This window comes from Mastigoproctus giganteus, chromosome 1 (assembly GCF_048544385.1).
Source record: "Mastigoproctus giganteus isolate SK-2022 chromosome 1, ASM4854438v1, whole genome shotgun sequence".
NCBI classification, from domain to species: Eukaryota; Metazoa; Arthropoda; class Arachnida; order Uropygi; family Thelyphonidae; genus Mastigoproctus; species Mastigoproctus giganteus.
Genome location: NC_143575.1, coordinates 253,068,894 through 253,081,663, shown reverse-complemented (window position 1 = coordinate 253,081,663; position 12,770 = coordinate 253,068,894). Strand labels below are relative to the sequence as shown.

At 35.2% G+C, this 12,770-nt stretch overlaps 1 protein-coding gene across 1 annotated transcript in view; it reads left to right on the top strand.

Annotated features, from left to right (window-relative positions):
* Nemp (Nuclear envelope integral membrane protein) overlaps positions 1–12,477 on the top strand; it is a 68,592-nt gene extending 56,115 nt beyond the window's left edge. The window contains exons 8-9 of the mRNA XM_090385654.1: positions 1,624–1,785; positions 12,254–12,477. Of these exons, the coding sequence (XP_090241780.1) occupies positions 1,624–1,785; positions 12,254–12,386 (295 nt within the window). The 3' untranslated portion in view covers positions 12,387–12,477. The remainder of the gene's footprint in view (positions 1–1,623; positions 1,786–12,253) is intronic.
* Positions 12,478–12,770: the final 293 nt, after the last annotated feature.

Sequence of the window (12,770 nt, the reverse complement as noted above, 5' to 3'; positions counted from 1 at the left end):
TCATGTGGGCCTGAACCATGGTTCACTCAAAGGCATGCACATTATGCACTCTCATACTTTACCACTTAGCTATGTCATACACTTGAAGTCACACAGAAAAATTTTTACAGACACATGATAAAAATAAAAGCTCCATTTAAATAAAATATTAAATTTAAAAAATACAAAACATATAGCTGTTTGCCAGTGAACCAAGGCAGCAAAGTCTTGGTTCTGTATCTTGTCTACAGAATTACCTTGAGAGTATTTGCATCTCTTGTGCTGGATAGGTATTAAATCATGATCGTGGTTGTTGAATTTATACTGCATCTGTGTCTTATTTTTAGGCAGGATGAGCACTGGAATCATGTGCCTCGTACTTACACTTACTACATGTGACCTTGTAAGTTTTTCTCCTGCTAAAAGAAGTGTATTGCTTATGAAAACTCCCGAAATTATAACTAGTATAAATAGCAAAGGTCATTATTTTAAATTCATATTGTAATTATTTATAAATTTAGTCCTGGAACCTTTTTTTGATCCAACCTTGTATAATCACCAATCAAATAAATGTAATTTTTAATGTGTTTAACTGACTCTCCCAGTTTTTAGTGTAACAGTAATATGAAAAAACAGTTTCTGTGATTAGCTATAAAAATTGATAAATTGCTCATTACTGTTTCAGGACTATGTATGTAAATTAAGGATTTTCTGTGGATGGGTTCTGTACATATGTTCTATGTTTATATTTTTATGTTATTAACATTTTTCAGAGTTGCTTCAAATAATGCATATATTAACATGCAAATTATCTCAATCTTCCATTATGTGTACTGCCATCTCTTATTTGCATTTCCAGCTAATAGTAGGGTGCAGTTTTAATAGATGGCAGCATGAACAGTAGAAAATTCAACAGCAAAAATTGTGCCTGTCAGCCAGTTGTCCGATTTGAGTTTAAAAGAGCTGGAATTCAAATCCAGAAATAAATAAAGAAAAATAAATTGATAGGGAATATTATTGCATCAAAAATATATATATATATATATATATATATATATATTTTTTTTTTTATTTTTTTTTACTTTATTTTTATTATTTTTTTTTATTATTTTTATTCTGATTTGAATTTGGCAATAATTTTGTTCTAATATTGGGTAAAATAAGAACAAATTAATATTTTAAATGATTTATGTATTAATAGTTTTCATTTTTACAATTTTTTTTTTAAATTCCATAAAAAAAAATCACTCCACAGAACCAACTGGGAGCAGAAAACTGACTACACAGATTTGGCACACTCACGTATGAAAGGGTTAAAATTATACCAGTAATTATTTTAATATGGAAAAAACTTTCTTGGTCAATAAATATAAATTAAGAAAACAACACTTTTGCCCGTAGCTTTACTTTCTACATTGCAACTTATTTAAGTCTTTAAAAATCAAATTATGTTAAAAGTAATTTTTATTGGGTAATGGTGTATATCTAAAATTACACTATTATTACTTTTTACTTTTTTTTATAATTTTCAAAATAACTTTTCACTAGAATAAGTAAAATCTAAGAAATTTATTCTGTGGAATGAAATGCACAGAATTTTTGGTTACTTTTTTAGTATTTTTTAAAATTTCTACTCCTTATCAGGAAACGTTATTTTCCACCAAAAATCAAACTGCTAAGTGAAGAGGAATATATTCGACAAGGAAATGTGGAAACTAGAAAGGCTCTTTCAGAGTTAAGAAAATATTGTCATAGCCCAGATTGCAATGCTTGGAAGACTATGTGTAAGCTAAAAGAACCTATGAGGTAGTTACATATATTTTTTTAATTTTGACTATTTAACTATCCAAAAAAATAAAAAAAAAATAAGAATTTTAACTTACACTCAGTGATCACTAAATTATGACCACCTATCTAATACCATATTTGGCCACCATTCGCATGGATAATGGCCACAATTCACCAAGTCTTTGACTCTGCTAGATGCCTGAAGACTTCCATAGGGATCTAGCCATGCTGCCTGCAAGGCTTTCCATAGTGTCAGAATAGATGACAGTTGTGTCCATATGCTTCACTTCCCATTTCAAAACATCCCACAGGTGCTCCACTGGATTGAGGTGGGGCGAATTTGGAGAGCAATCAAGGTGGCTGATATCTTCACCGCGTTCCAAACCACTTGTGCACAGTGCAGGCCCAATGACATGGCACATTATCGTCGTGAAAGATCCTGTTTCTGTCTGAGAAAAAGTGCAGCATGGCAGGGTGTACATGGTCTCCTAAGAGCTGACAATAGACCTCACCAGTGAAACATTAGTCCATACGCATAAGGGGGTCCTAGTCCTTGCCAGCAAAACATGCGCCATATTAAGCAACCACTGCCACTTGCCTGGATAGTGGGGACTATGCATGATTGGTCCATGGCTTCATGTTGCTTGCACATTACTGCTTGCTGCACCAGATATTTGGACTCATCCAACCAGCACACTCATTTCCAGTGTCCAACCAGCTTGTTGTTGACACCACAGCATTTACAGTCAACGATGATCAGCAGTTAGGAGAGGGTGTCTCTTGAGTCATCTGCTGTTGAACCCGATATGTCTGAGTGCAGTGCATCATCATTTGGGATACTGTTATTGCATTCCCCATATTGTATTGCAATGTCAACTATCACACGGTGACCTTCTGTTGAGCCTGTACAATGCGTTACACCCTTCACTCACCATGAACATCCACACGTAATCCTTTACAGTTCTGTTGGCAGGAAGTGGTTTGGGCTGTGAGCAACTGACAAGACGTGCGGTTTCCGATATGAAAGCACTCAATGTGCAAGAGTTCCCATCATGCTCTTGAAACTCCTTGATATATTTACTGCATCCCATAACTGCTACTTTATCACTTTGAATTGTATGACCAGATGCAAATCACCACTCTTCTAGTGTAAGAAGCTGTTCAGTTTTTTATTCTGTGAACTATGCACATAGTCCATTACGGATGGGGCAATCATAATAATCACAATAAATTCAATGATCACTAAGTGTATATGTATGTTGAAGGCTGAAGAAATATGCAGATTAATGTGTGCACTTGTAATTAAATATGGCTTAAGAATTTTTAAATTCTGATATTAGTATTCCCCTTTAAGTGAAGCTGGATGTGACTTAATCTCATCTTGGATAACATATATATGAAAAAACATTAAGCATTCTTGGTTATTTCCCTCTCCCCCTCCCATTTTCTTAGCTCAGTAGGCACACTTGAACAGTAGTTTATATATCTTGTATTTTTTAAAAATTTCCCATGCAAAACCAAATAGCCAGTCCTACTGAAGCATTCAACAACTTTAAATTGCAGTATGGCATTCAAGTTTCCAGTAATAAAATCTTTAATAGACAGCTGGAGGTCTAATCATGATGCATTGATAGCTTCATATTTCAGAGAGACATAATTTCACTGTGGAGAGATGGTTATATCACTTTGGTTCAGTTTGAAATAATTTATAATTATTTTATTTTTTTTAGCAAATATATATTTTATATAATACATTATATAAAAATATATTAAAATATATTTATTATATTTTAATCTCTGCATCATTTCAGAGGCCTTGCACTCATTTTCTTCATATCTGGTCCCCTTAAAACAGTGTAGTAGGTTTACTTGTCACTCATTTGTAAAGGTCTGGGTTTAAATTCTGTTATCAACTGGAGAAATTGTTTAAGGCCTTTTATGTATTTTTGAGTCTGTATGTAGCCTATTTTGAACAGAGGGAGTTCTCTTGTGAATTGTTTTCAGTTTAAACAACATGCAAATGGCCATGAATGCACATTTGTATGGACATTGAATATACAAAATAAAGATAATATCTAACATCACAAACTAGTGCACCATGGCCAAAAAAGTAGTCTATATAATAATGTGTCAGAAATTGTCTACATACAGACTGCACCCTTTGTACAGCAATTATTCATGTGAAACAGAAAAGTTGAAATTATACCTATGTATTGTTACATTACATGCTAAAAAATGAACCCTCAAGCTACAAACCAACTTTCATATGGTCTTTCCATGGGGGAGTGGTATTAAACCACATTGTTAAAGTGGACCTACTCCCCTGTATGTTTCCATGTTTATATTTCCTGTGAGAGATTTGGCATTGTTTGATAATGATCAGCAAGTCATTTGAAGTTCTGAGGTCAGTGTTCTTGGCAGCATTCACTTTGCATTTCATAATTGTGAACAGAGACAAATCTTTCCTGATTACACCTGATGGCAGAATTTATTAAGGGATCCAGGAATGTCACTTAAATCATGTGGTTTAATTAGTGTTATTCACATTTAGTTAATACCTAAGAAATCTAGATTATCAATTTGTTTCTTGCTCACTGTATGCAGAAGAGAACAAATGTTAATTATGATAATTCACAATTTAGTGTTATTGCACATTCAACTGAATGTTTTAAGCACCACATGTTTATTTTAAGAGATGAAATAATTGCCAAAATAAATAGAATTCATTTGCATTTCTTTGATTTATTTTTTAGCATGTAATGTAACAATACATTAAAATAATTTTATAAAATAAAACAATACATTAAAATAATACAAATAAATTATTTCACAACTGAACTGAACCAAACCAAAGTGATAGTCTAATAATAATAAAAAAAAAAAAGCTTAAAACCTCCATTATGGTGACCATAAGTTTATAAATTGTGTTATTGGAGGTTTTAAGCTTTTTTTTTATTATTATTATTATTAGACTATAATTTTGGTTTGGTTCAGTTGTGAAATAATTTATAATTATTTTATTTTTTTTTAGCAAATATATATATTTTATGTATTTTATTTATTTTTTTTTTTTTGTCCTTGCCTTTTTCCCATTATATATATGAGGTCAGCGTTTTTACTGTTTTGGCATGAAATTTTTACGGCCGGATGCCCTTCCTGACGCCAACCCTCACCCTTTATCCGGGCTGGGAATATGTGGTGGTCATTCCCTGACCTTCCGCATCGTCCATATTTGGTGGTTACGGGCTCGAACCTTAGTCTAATCATGAAGCATGTGCTACACACTGCTGCTCCTGCCCACCTGGCTATGGAGGCACCCTGCCAAGCACTAACTTAATTGCATATAATTCAGCTGTGAAGATGCTGCAAGCAAGCGGTAGTGTGGCTGAACTTGTACATAAAGGAAAAACTGGTGCCTCCATAGCCAGGTGGGCAGAGCAGCAGTGCATGCACACGCTTCTTGATTAGACCGGGGTTTGAGCCCGTAACCACCAAATACGGAGGATGTGGAAAGGTCAGGGAATGACCACTGCGCATATCCACGGAGCAAAATGGCCTTAGTTGCTAATGCTCCTAAAAACCAAACAACAACAAAGGAAAAACTGCCGCAGCACCTACCATACTCTCAGTTTTGGAACCATCCGTATAAATTTTACAGGCATGGTTGTTCATAGTAGCATGAGCTGAATGTAACTGTCTTGATATTGCAGGGAGGTATAATATTTTTCCCCCACTGGAGGAAGTGTATATCTTGAGAGACAGATACATATGCCCAAGGAACAACAGGAAAATTTAATTTAAATTGACATTCCAAGTCTGAACAAGCTCTTTGATCCTGAGCGAGGCAGGTCTATTTTCATTTGGCTTGCTCTCATAGAAGGATTCCCAACAAGTATTATAAAGATACTCCCAACTTGGGTGCGATGGTAGACTTTGGATCTTAGCAGCGTAGTGGAGCAGTAGTGTTTTTCTACGCAGGTGTAATGGGGGATCATGTGCTTCAATATATAGACTTTGGATTGGCGAAGTCCTGAAAGCTCCCAGTGCAGTCCTCAGAGCACTGAGATTATATAAAAATATATTAAAATATTCTTATTATATTTTAATCTCCTGAGAATATTATACAGCAGAGAGAGAGGGGGGGGAAGAGAGAGAGAGAGAGAGAATCATATGTAACTGCATTATAAGTATTATAAAAGTTGTTTTACTTTTTTAAGTAACTATCTTTGTTATGAATATAGCATTTTATTTTTGCAGTTTTTATAGATATATTTGAGCAGATTAAAAAAAAATTGTTTCTGAGATTTTAGAAACTAATCCAAAAACATTGCCTATAATACAAATTAGTATATAATTTATTCTGGTGTGGAGATTATAGCAATAGTAACTGCAGTAAACTTAATGTTCTTCCTACGTATAAAAAATGGTTTTTCTTTATTATAAAGCTAAGCAAGTTCCTCTACAGCAAATTATTATGGCTAAAAGTGAAGTTGTGCAACTATTATAATAAATCAGACATGCCAATGTATGCGAGAATTTGTTTATGTATGTTTATAACAAACACTATTTAATTTAATGTTATTGTACATTCAACTGAATGTTTTAACTGCCACATGTTTGTTTTAAGCAATGAAATAATTGCCAAAATAAATAGAATTCATTTGCATTTCTTTTATTTATTTTTTAGCATGTAATGTAACAATACATAGGTATAATTTCAACTTCTGTTTCACGTAAATAATTGCTGTACAAATTTGAGCAGTGTGACATTGGGGACAAGTTGGAACTTCTATAGATGAAGGAATGATTGAGTGCAAGGAGACAGTGATGAGCAATGGCCATTGCTCTTCATAGACTAGTAATGAGCAGGATCCTTCAGTGGTTGGTGTTGGGCCGATTACTGTTTCTAATATTTGTTAAAAATATTGATGTAATCATATCAAGTTTAATGTCTAAGTTTGCTGATGACACAAAGATGGGCAGGATGACTAATAATGGTGATCAGGGTATGCTACTCCGACAAGACATTGATAAATTAAGCAGATAGACTGAAAAATGGCCATTGAGGTTTAACATTAATAAATGCAAGGTACTTAATTTAGGTTTCAAGGACAGCTCATGAGGTTCTGTCAGTGGTATATAGGAATTTTTCCAGCATTCACAAAGTGATTATGCTATTATGTAAAACATAGGTTAGGCTGTGTGTTGCAGGCTACGTAAAGGTTTGGAAGCCTCATATTAAGCAGAAAGTAGGTCTGTTTGAACAAGTGCAGAGAAGAGCAGCAAAATTATTCAAAAGGTACTCTAGCCAAGAAAGATTGAGTACTCTAAATCACATTTGGAAAATATCTAAGAGGAGACCTCCTCATTGAAATAGTCATGGCCTAGAATAGATTGAACAAACTAAACCGAGAAAGAGTAAAGATGCTGATAGCATCTTTGCTTTTTCTTGGACAACATACACAAGGGAACTTAAATTTAAATTGGAAAAGGATGGTTGCAAGCTAGATGTGAGGAAATTTTTCTGCTAGAGAGTAATTTATTGCTGAAATAAACTTCTACCTGGCACTGTCAAAACTGGTAATTTTAACAAATTTAAAGGATTGGACAAATTATTGGAAGCGATATACATGAAAAGGGTAATATTTTTAATGGCTGGTGCTCTGTAAGCTTGTTTTCCTCGCATAATTTTGCTAATACTAATGCTAATTAAATTATGACAGTATCAATACACATTAACATCACTTTTCACTCTATAAATTCATCTAAATAGCTTTGGCACCTCTTTAATAACTATCCTTTTATACTACTCTTTTGCAGTAGTTCTCAATGGCTGTCCAAGAGTATAAATAACTACCCTTCCCTCCATATGTTCACCGAACACAAAGGATGTATCTGATACAGTTGGAAAAAATTTCAGCATTTGTTGCATGGTTCACAGTACAAATATTCTAGTTTTGAAAATGTTACTGCTGCTACTACTTTATTGCTTTTGCAGTTTAAATCAGTTGAATAAGAAATTTTTGTGTAGTGGGGTTTGGGAGAAGGTCACAACAAGACATTAAAAAATTTTTTACAGGTAACTAGCTTGTACTCACCAACCAAAAGGGTGGTATGATTGGTTGGGCTATTCTTCTTCTTTGTCAAAAGTTGTTCTATTCCAGTCCTTAACAAGGTATACACTGGATGATCGCTGAATTATGACCACCCCAATGAAAACTGAATGTGACCCGTTGACCACTTGAGGTACGAGAGTGCAGAGTTAGTCGACCTACATAACATAGATAAAGTGTCAGTGGTTCAGTAGGTAGTAAAATTCTGTGCGTGATGTGTAAAAGGTAGGATTTATCAGACTTTGATAAAGGACAGATTGTAGGTGCGCGATGAGCTGGTGCCTCGATTTCCCAAATGGCTGTACTGGTGGGGGTGTTTAAGAGCTGCCATAGTTAAAGTGTACCAGGACTGGCATCAAAATGGTCAAACAACTACCCGACGCAAAACTGCAGAGGTCAGCGAAAGGTTGGTGTTAGAGGTGAGTGCCGGGTCTGGCGACTCGTACAGGCGCAGCACTGTTGAAGAGTTGATTACCCAATACAACATGGGCCGACCCGGAACAATATCTGCCATGACCATGTGTCGCACATATGGGCTATACCAGCAGACAACCCCTACGGCATCCTCTTCTAACCAAGGTTCATCGGCGTAAAAGACTTGCCTGGTGCTGAAAGTTGAACGTTAGAAGACTGGAAGAAGATGTGCTGGTCAGATGAGTCATGTTATTCACTCCACACCATGGATGGTTGTGTACGGATTTGGCATCAACAACATGAGGCTCTTGATCCATCGTGCATCAAAAGTGTCAAAATCCATATCTGATTTTGATACCAGATCCATCAGGTATCAAAAGTGTAGGCTGGTGGAGGCAGTTGTATGTTGTGGGGCATGTTTCACTGGCAGGAACTTGGACCCCTGGTGCATGTGAAACAACGTATCAGTGGTCTCCGCTATCATCAACTGCTTGCTGACTGTACACAATGTTACACTTTTTCCTGAATGGCAATGGTGTCTTCAAAGATGAGAATGCGCCGAGCCATTGGGCACTTGTTGTGCAGGAATGGTTTGAGGAATGCAGTTCTGACTTCCAACATATCGATTGGTCTCCAAACTCCCCCAATATCAATCCCATAGAGCACTTGTGGGACACTGTGGAAAGGCATATCAGGTGTCTAGATACACCAATCACCTCCATACCTACATTGCTGATCGCATTACACACAGCTTGGTTGGCCATACCTCCCAAACACTTCCGACATCTTGTTGAATCAATGCCATGTCGGATAGCTGCTGTACTGAGGGCAAAAGGAGGACCTACGAAGTATTAGGTAGGTGATCATAATTCAGTGATCACTTGGTGTATATCACAGCAGTGATAAAACAAAAAACTTTGAAGTTCATCACAGCTGATTGACTGTAAAATACTAGTCACTATGGCAACCAGCTTTTGGCAAGCCCAAGTTTTAAATGCATGTCATGATTTGCAGTTTTCTAATCTGTGGTTGCTCTTCTACTGTCTGGATGATAAAACTGTAACTATGCAAAACTGGCACTGAATGCACTGAATAGCCCTTCATCTGTGGCTGTAGTTAGCCAAATTTAGGCAGAGGAAGAAAGGTTTCCTCCTTAAGTTATTCCAAGTTTTATAGCCAACACAAATTGGCTATGGACACATGCATATACAGATGTAATACGCAATAAATAATGTCTTCTGTTCATGATTATTATCATGAACAGGGTATATGGTTTCACCTGGTAGCGGAGAAAGTGAAAGTAAACGAGATATGTCAGAAAACATAATTATTTGTTTTCTATTACATTCCCTACTTCATCCAACTGCATTGTCACATTGGGTTTCTCTCTATGTAATGAGAAAACCTGCCGTGAATCCCAGACTAGTGAAATCTCTAAAACAAATGTTTGACTTAAGAACTTAATGCATTTCTGCTGTTGGTTCATAGGTCAACTCTAACTCTTTTAGGTACCAAACACTGTATATACAGCATAATAGTATTTTGTCACACATAGTAGGCTGTATGTCCAGTTACTGAGAAGAAATTCAATTTGTCAGAAAGTAAATTGCTGAAAGTAGTTTGAACAATTCATTTAAATGTTATAACATCATATAAATATAATATTATTATTAATAAAATAATATGGACATGAAATTGGCTTCAGGGTTTAAACTCTGTGAATTATTTCTCAGTAAACTGATATAGAGCTTACTCTGTTGCAAATAAACTATTCTTACCTTAATATTAGTGAATTTTTGCAATGGGTTTGATATTTCTTGAGGAAGTGATTTTTAATTGAAAAAGGAAGGTAATGATTAATGTAAGATAGTATTGGTTCTGATGATAGATAGTATTGGTTTTGCAGCTACTATTACTTTCTTGAAGAACACATCAAGGGATATCCAAACAGTTGTCTTTTTCTACTCATATTTAGATAGTAAGCTTTGCATCCGTGAAGCAAGCATCATGAATACCTGCAGAAACCTTGGGAAACATTCAGCTTTAGGGTCTTGGTTTTCAAACACACAGCCAAGGCCTCCTCCTCAAAGAGGCTAAAGCCTTTGGCCATAATCCTTGCAGTTGAACTATTTACATTGTTCAATCACCTCTTCCATCAATTCTTGATTGACGAGCTCCTTTTTGTGGCTATCAATAAATTTCTAATGTCAGCTTCATATATTTCCAAATCTCTGTCTGGCTCTTGGTCCATAATTTCTTCCATACTCCATTCATGGTTGTTTTTTAATTTAATTTCAGCAGAACTAATGTTTTTACGTCTTTTAAAATATCATAGCCTTTCCAAAATTTTGTAAAAAACACCAAAAGATTAAATATATTCTAAACTTTACATACATGAAGTACTTTCATAACCTGCTTGTACTCTCTCTCTCTCTCTCTCTCTCTCTCTCTCTCTCTCTCACTAGCCAGCTCCTTACGTATCCACCTTTTCATCCTTGTTGCTGCATTTTCTACATGTGTATGCATCTCTGGTTTCCATTGTGGCACTTTTTAGCATCTTAATTTCCCCTATTGCTATTCATAGTATGTTCCCATTTCATAGATGCCACTTAGTATCTTGCCAGTCTATTCCAGTCCCCTTTCCTGAAAGTAAAATTTCTACCTTTAACAACTGAGACCTCACTGTCATCATTTTCTTTAGCACTTCATGATCACTTCTCATTGAAGGTCCCTATGCTGTTAATCCTGTGATACTCTCATGATCACTGATAATGATCAAGTCCAGAATATTCTTGCCCTAAGTACTTCCCTAACATGTTGATATAGCTATCAGTCATCCAGTTTATTTAAAAATTTTGTTCCCCAAATTTGACTGCAATCTCCGCTAACAAAGTACTTGCCCACCTTTATAATTAAATCATAAAGTAATAATTATTGAATTACTATCTAAAAACCTGTAGCATTTACATATTTTTCATTCCAAAGTTTTCATAGTAATTGAGGGTGCCTCCGTATCCAGGTGGGCAGAAGCAGCAGTGTGTAGCACATGCTTCTTGATTAGACCGGGGTTCGAGCCCATGACCACCAAATACGGAAAGGTCAGGGAATGACCACCGCATATCCCTGGAGCAATATGGCCTTAGTTGCTAATGCTCCTAAAAACCAAATAATAACAATAACATAGTAATTGTTTAGATAGTAACCGTTGCTGTTGTATTTTAAAAAAGTATTAAATTCATTTACTCTAAAGCTTATCTCTAGCTGCATTTGATACCTATGGTAAATTGGTGCCTAATGGGCAAGGAAGTATTTTCCATGTCCTAATTATGTCTCTTCATTGGAGAACCAGTGAATGCAGCTATGGGTTGCAGCATAATGGTCTTGTGTGCCTTAGGTAATTGATAAATTATTAAAAAGGACAAGAGGTGGTAGGATATAGGTAGTGAGTATGAAATGCAGTGTGGTTCAGCTAGAAATATATGCCATGCTGTACATATACTCATAACTAAAAAAGTTCGTGTGATGTGTACACATATTGAAGATGCCAATTAAAGTTATGTTGCTTATAATGAAATGAAGTGAAAAGGTGGCCTAACTTGTATGCTCTTGATTTTCCGTTGAATATGAGTTCTGGAGACCTAGCAGCCGATCAGTTGTGGGCCCTCTCTTCCTCAGTATAGCTGTTGATGTGAGTCCATTGTGAAGGGATTGCTCACCAGTTTAGTCTCATCATCATTCACCATCACCATCATTATCAATAATGGTTGAAGATAGCAGGAATACTACACACAAATTTCAATTGAGAGATTATCCAAAATTAGTGTAGCTTTACAGGCTAACAGGGCAGGTTTATGAATTAACAAGTATCTGCAATTTGCGTTTTGTTTCAATATTTGTGTTCCATATAGATTCAAATTTTTTGAAAGTATTATTTAATTGGATTTTGTTTGATTTTGCAGGTTTGCAAAATTTGTACAAGGTGAATCGCACTTAACAGATCAGGAAATTTTAGACTATGATTCCGAACCACTGATTCCTAATTCACATGATTATATGACTGATGATTCTGATGACAATGAAACTCCATGGTGACAAGACTTAATTTGTAAACAAGATTTCACATTAAAATTTTGTGTTGTATTTAATTTTACTGACAGTATTGGATATACTCAGTTTAAAAAGACTGGGAATAGGACAGAGTGTTCCATATTTTTAAATTGTGATCCTTTTAGTAATCACATGTGCCAAGCACACTTCTTTGCATTTATCTTATGTGAAAATTTTGTATATATGTTTAATAAAGCAGTTTTTCAGTAAAATAATGATAATAATGTCACACGTTTGTACATAAATGAATTACTAATGCACAATCAAGTTATTTAAAGCCCCCACCCCTCCCAGAAAGACTTCTTATGTTACTCTCCTGAGTAATATAAGAACCGTCAAAATTTTGTAATGCTGTAAATTTTTTTTCAC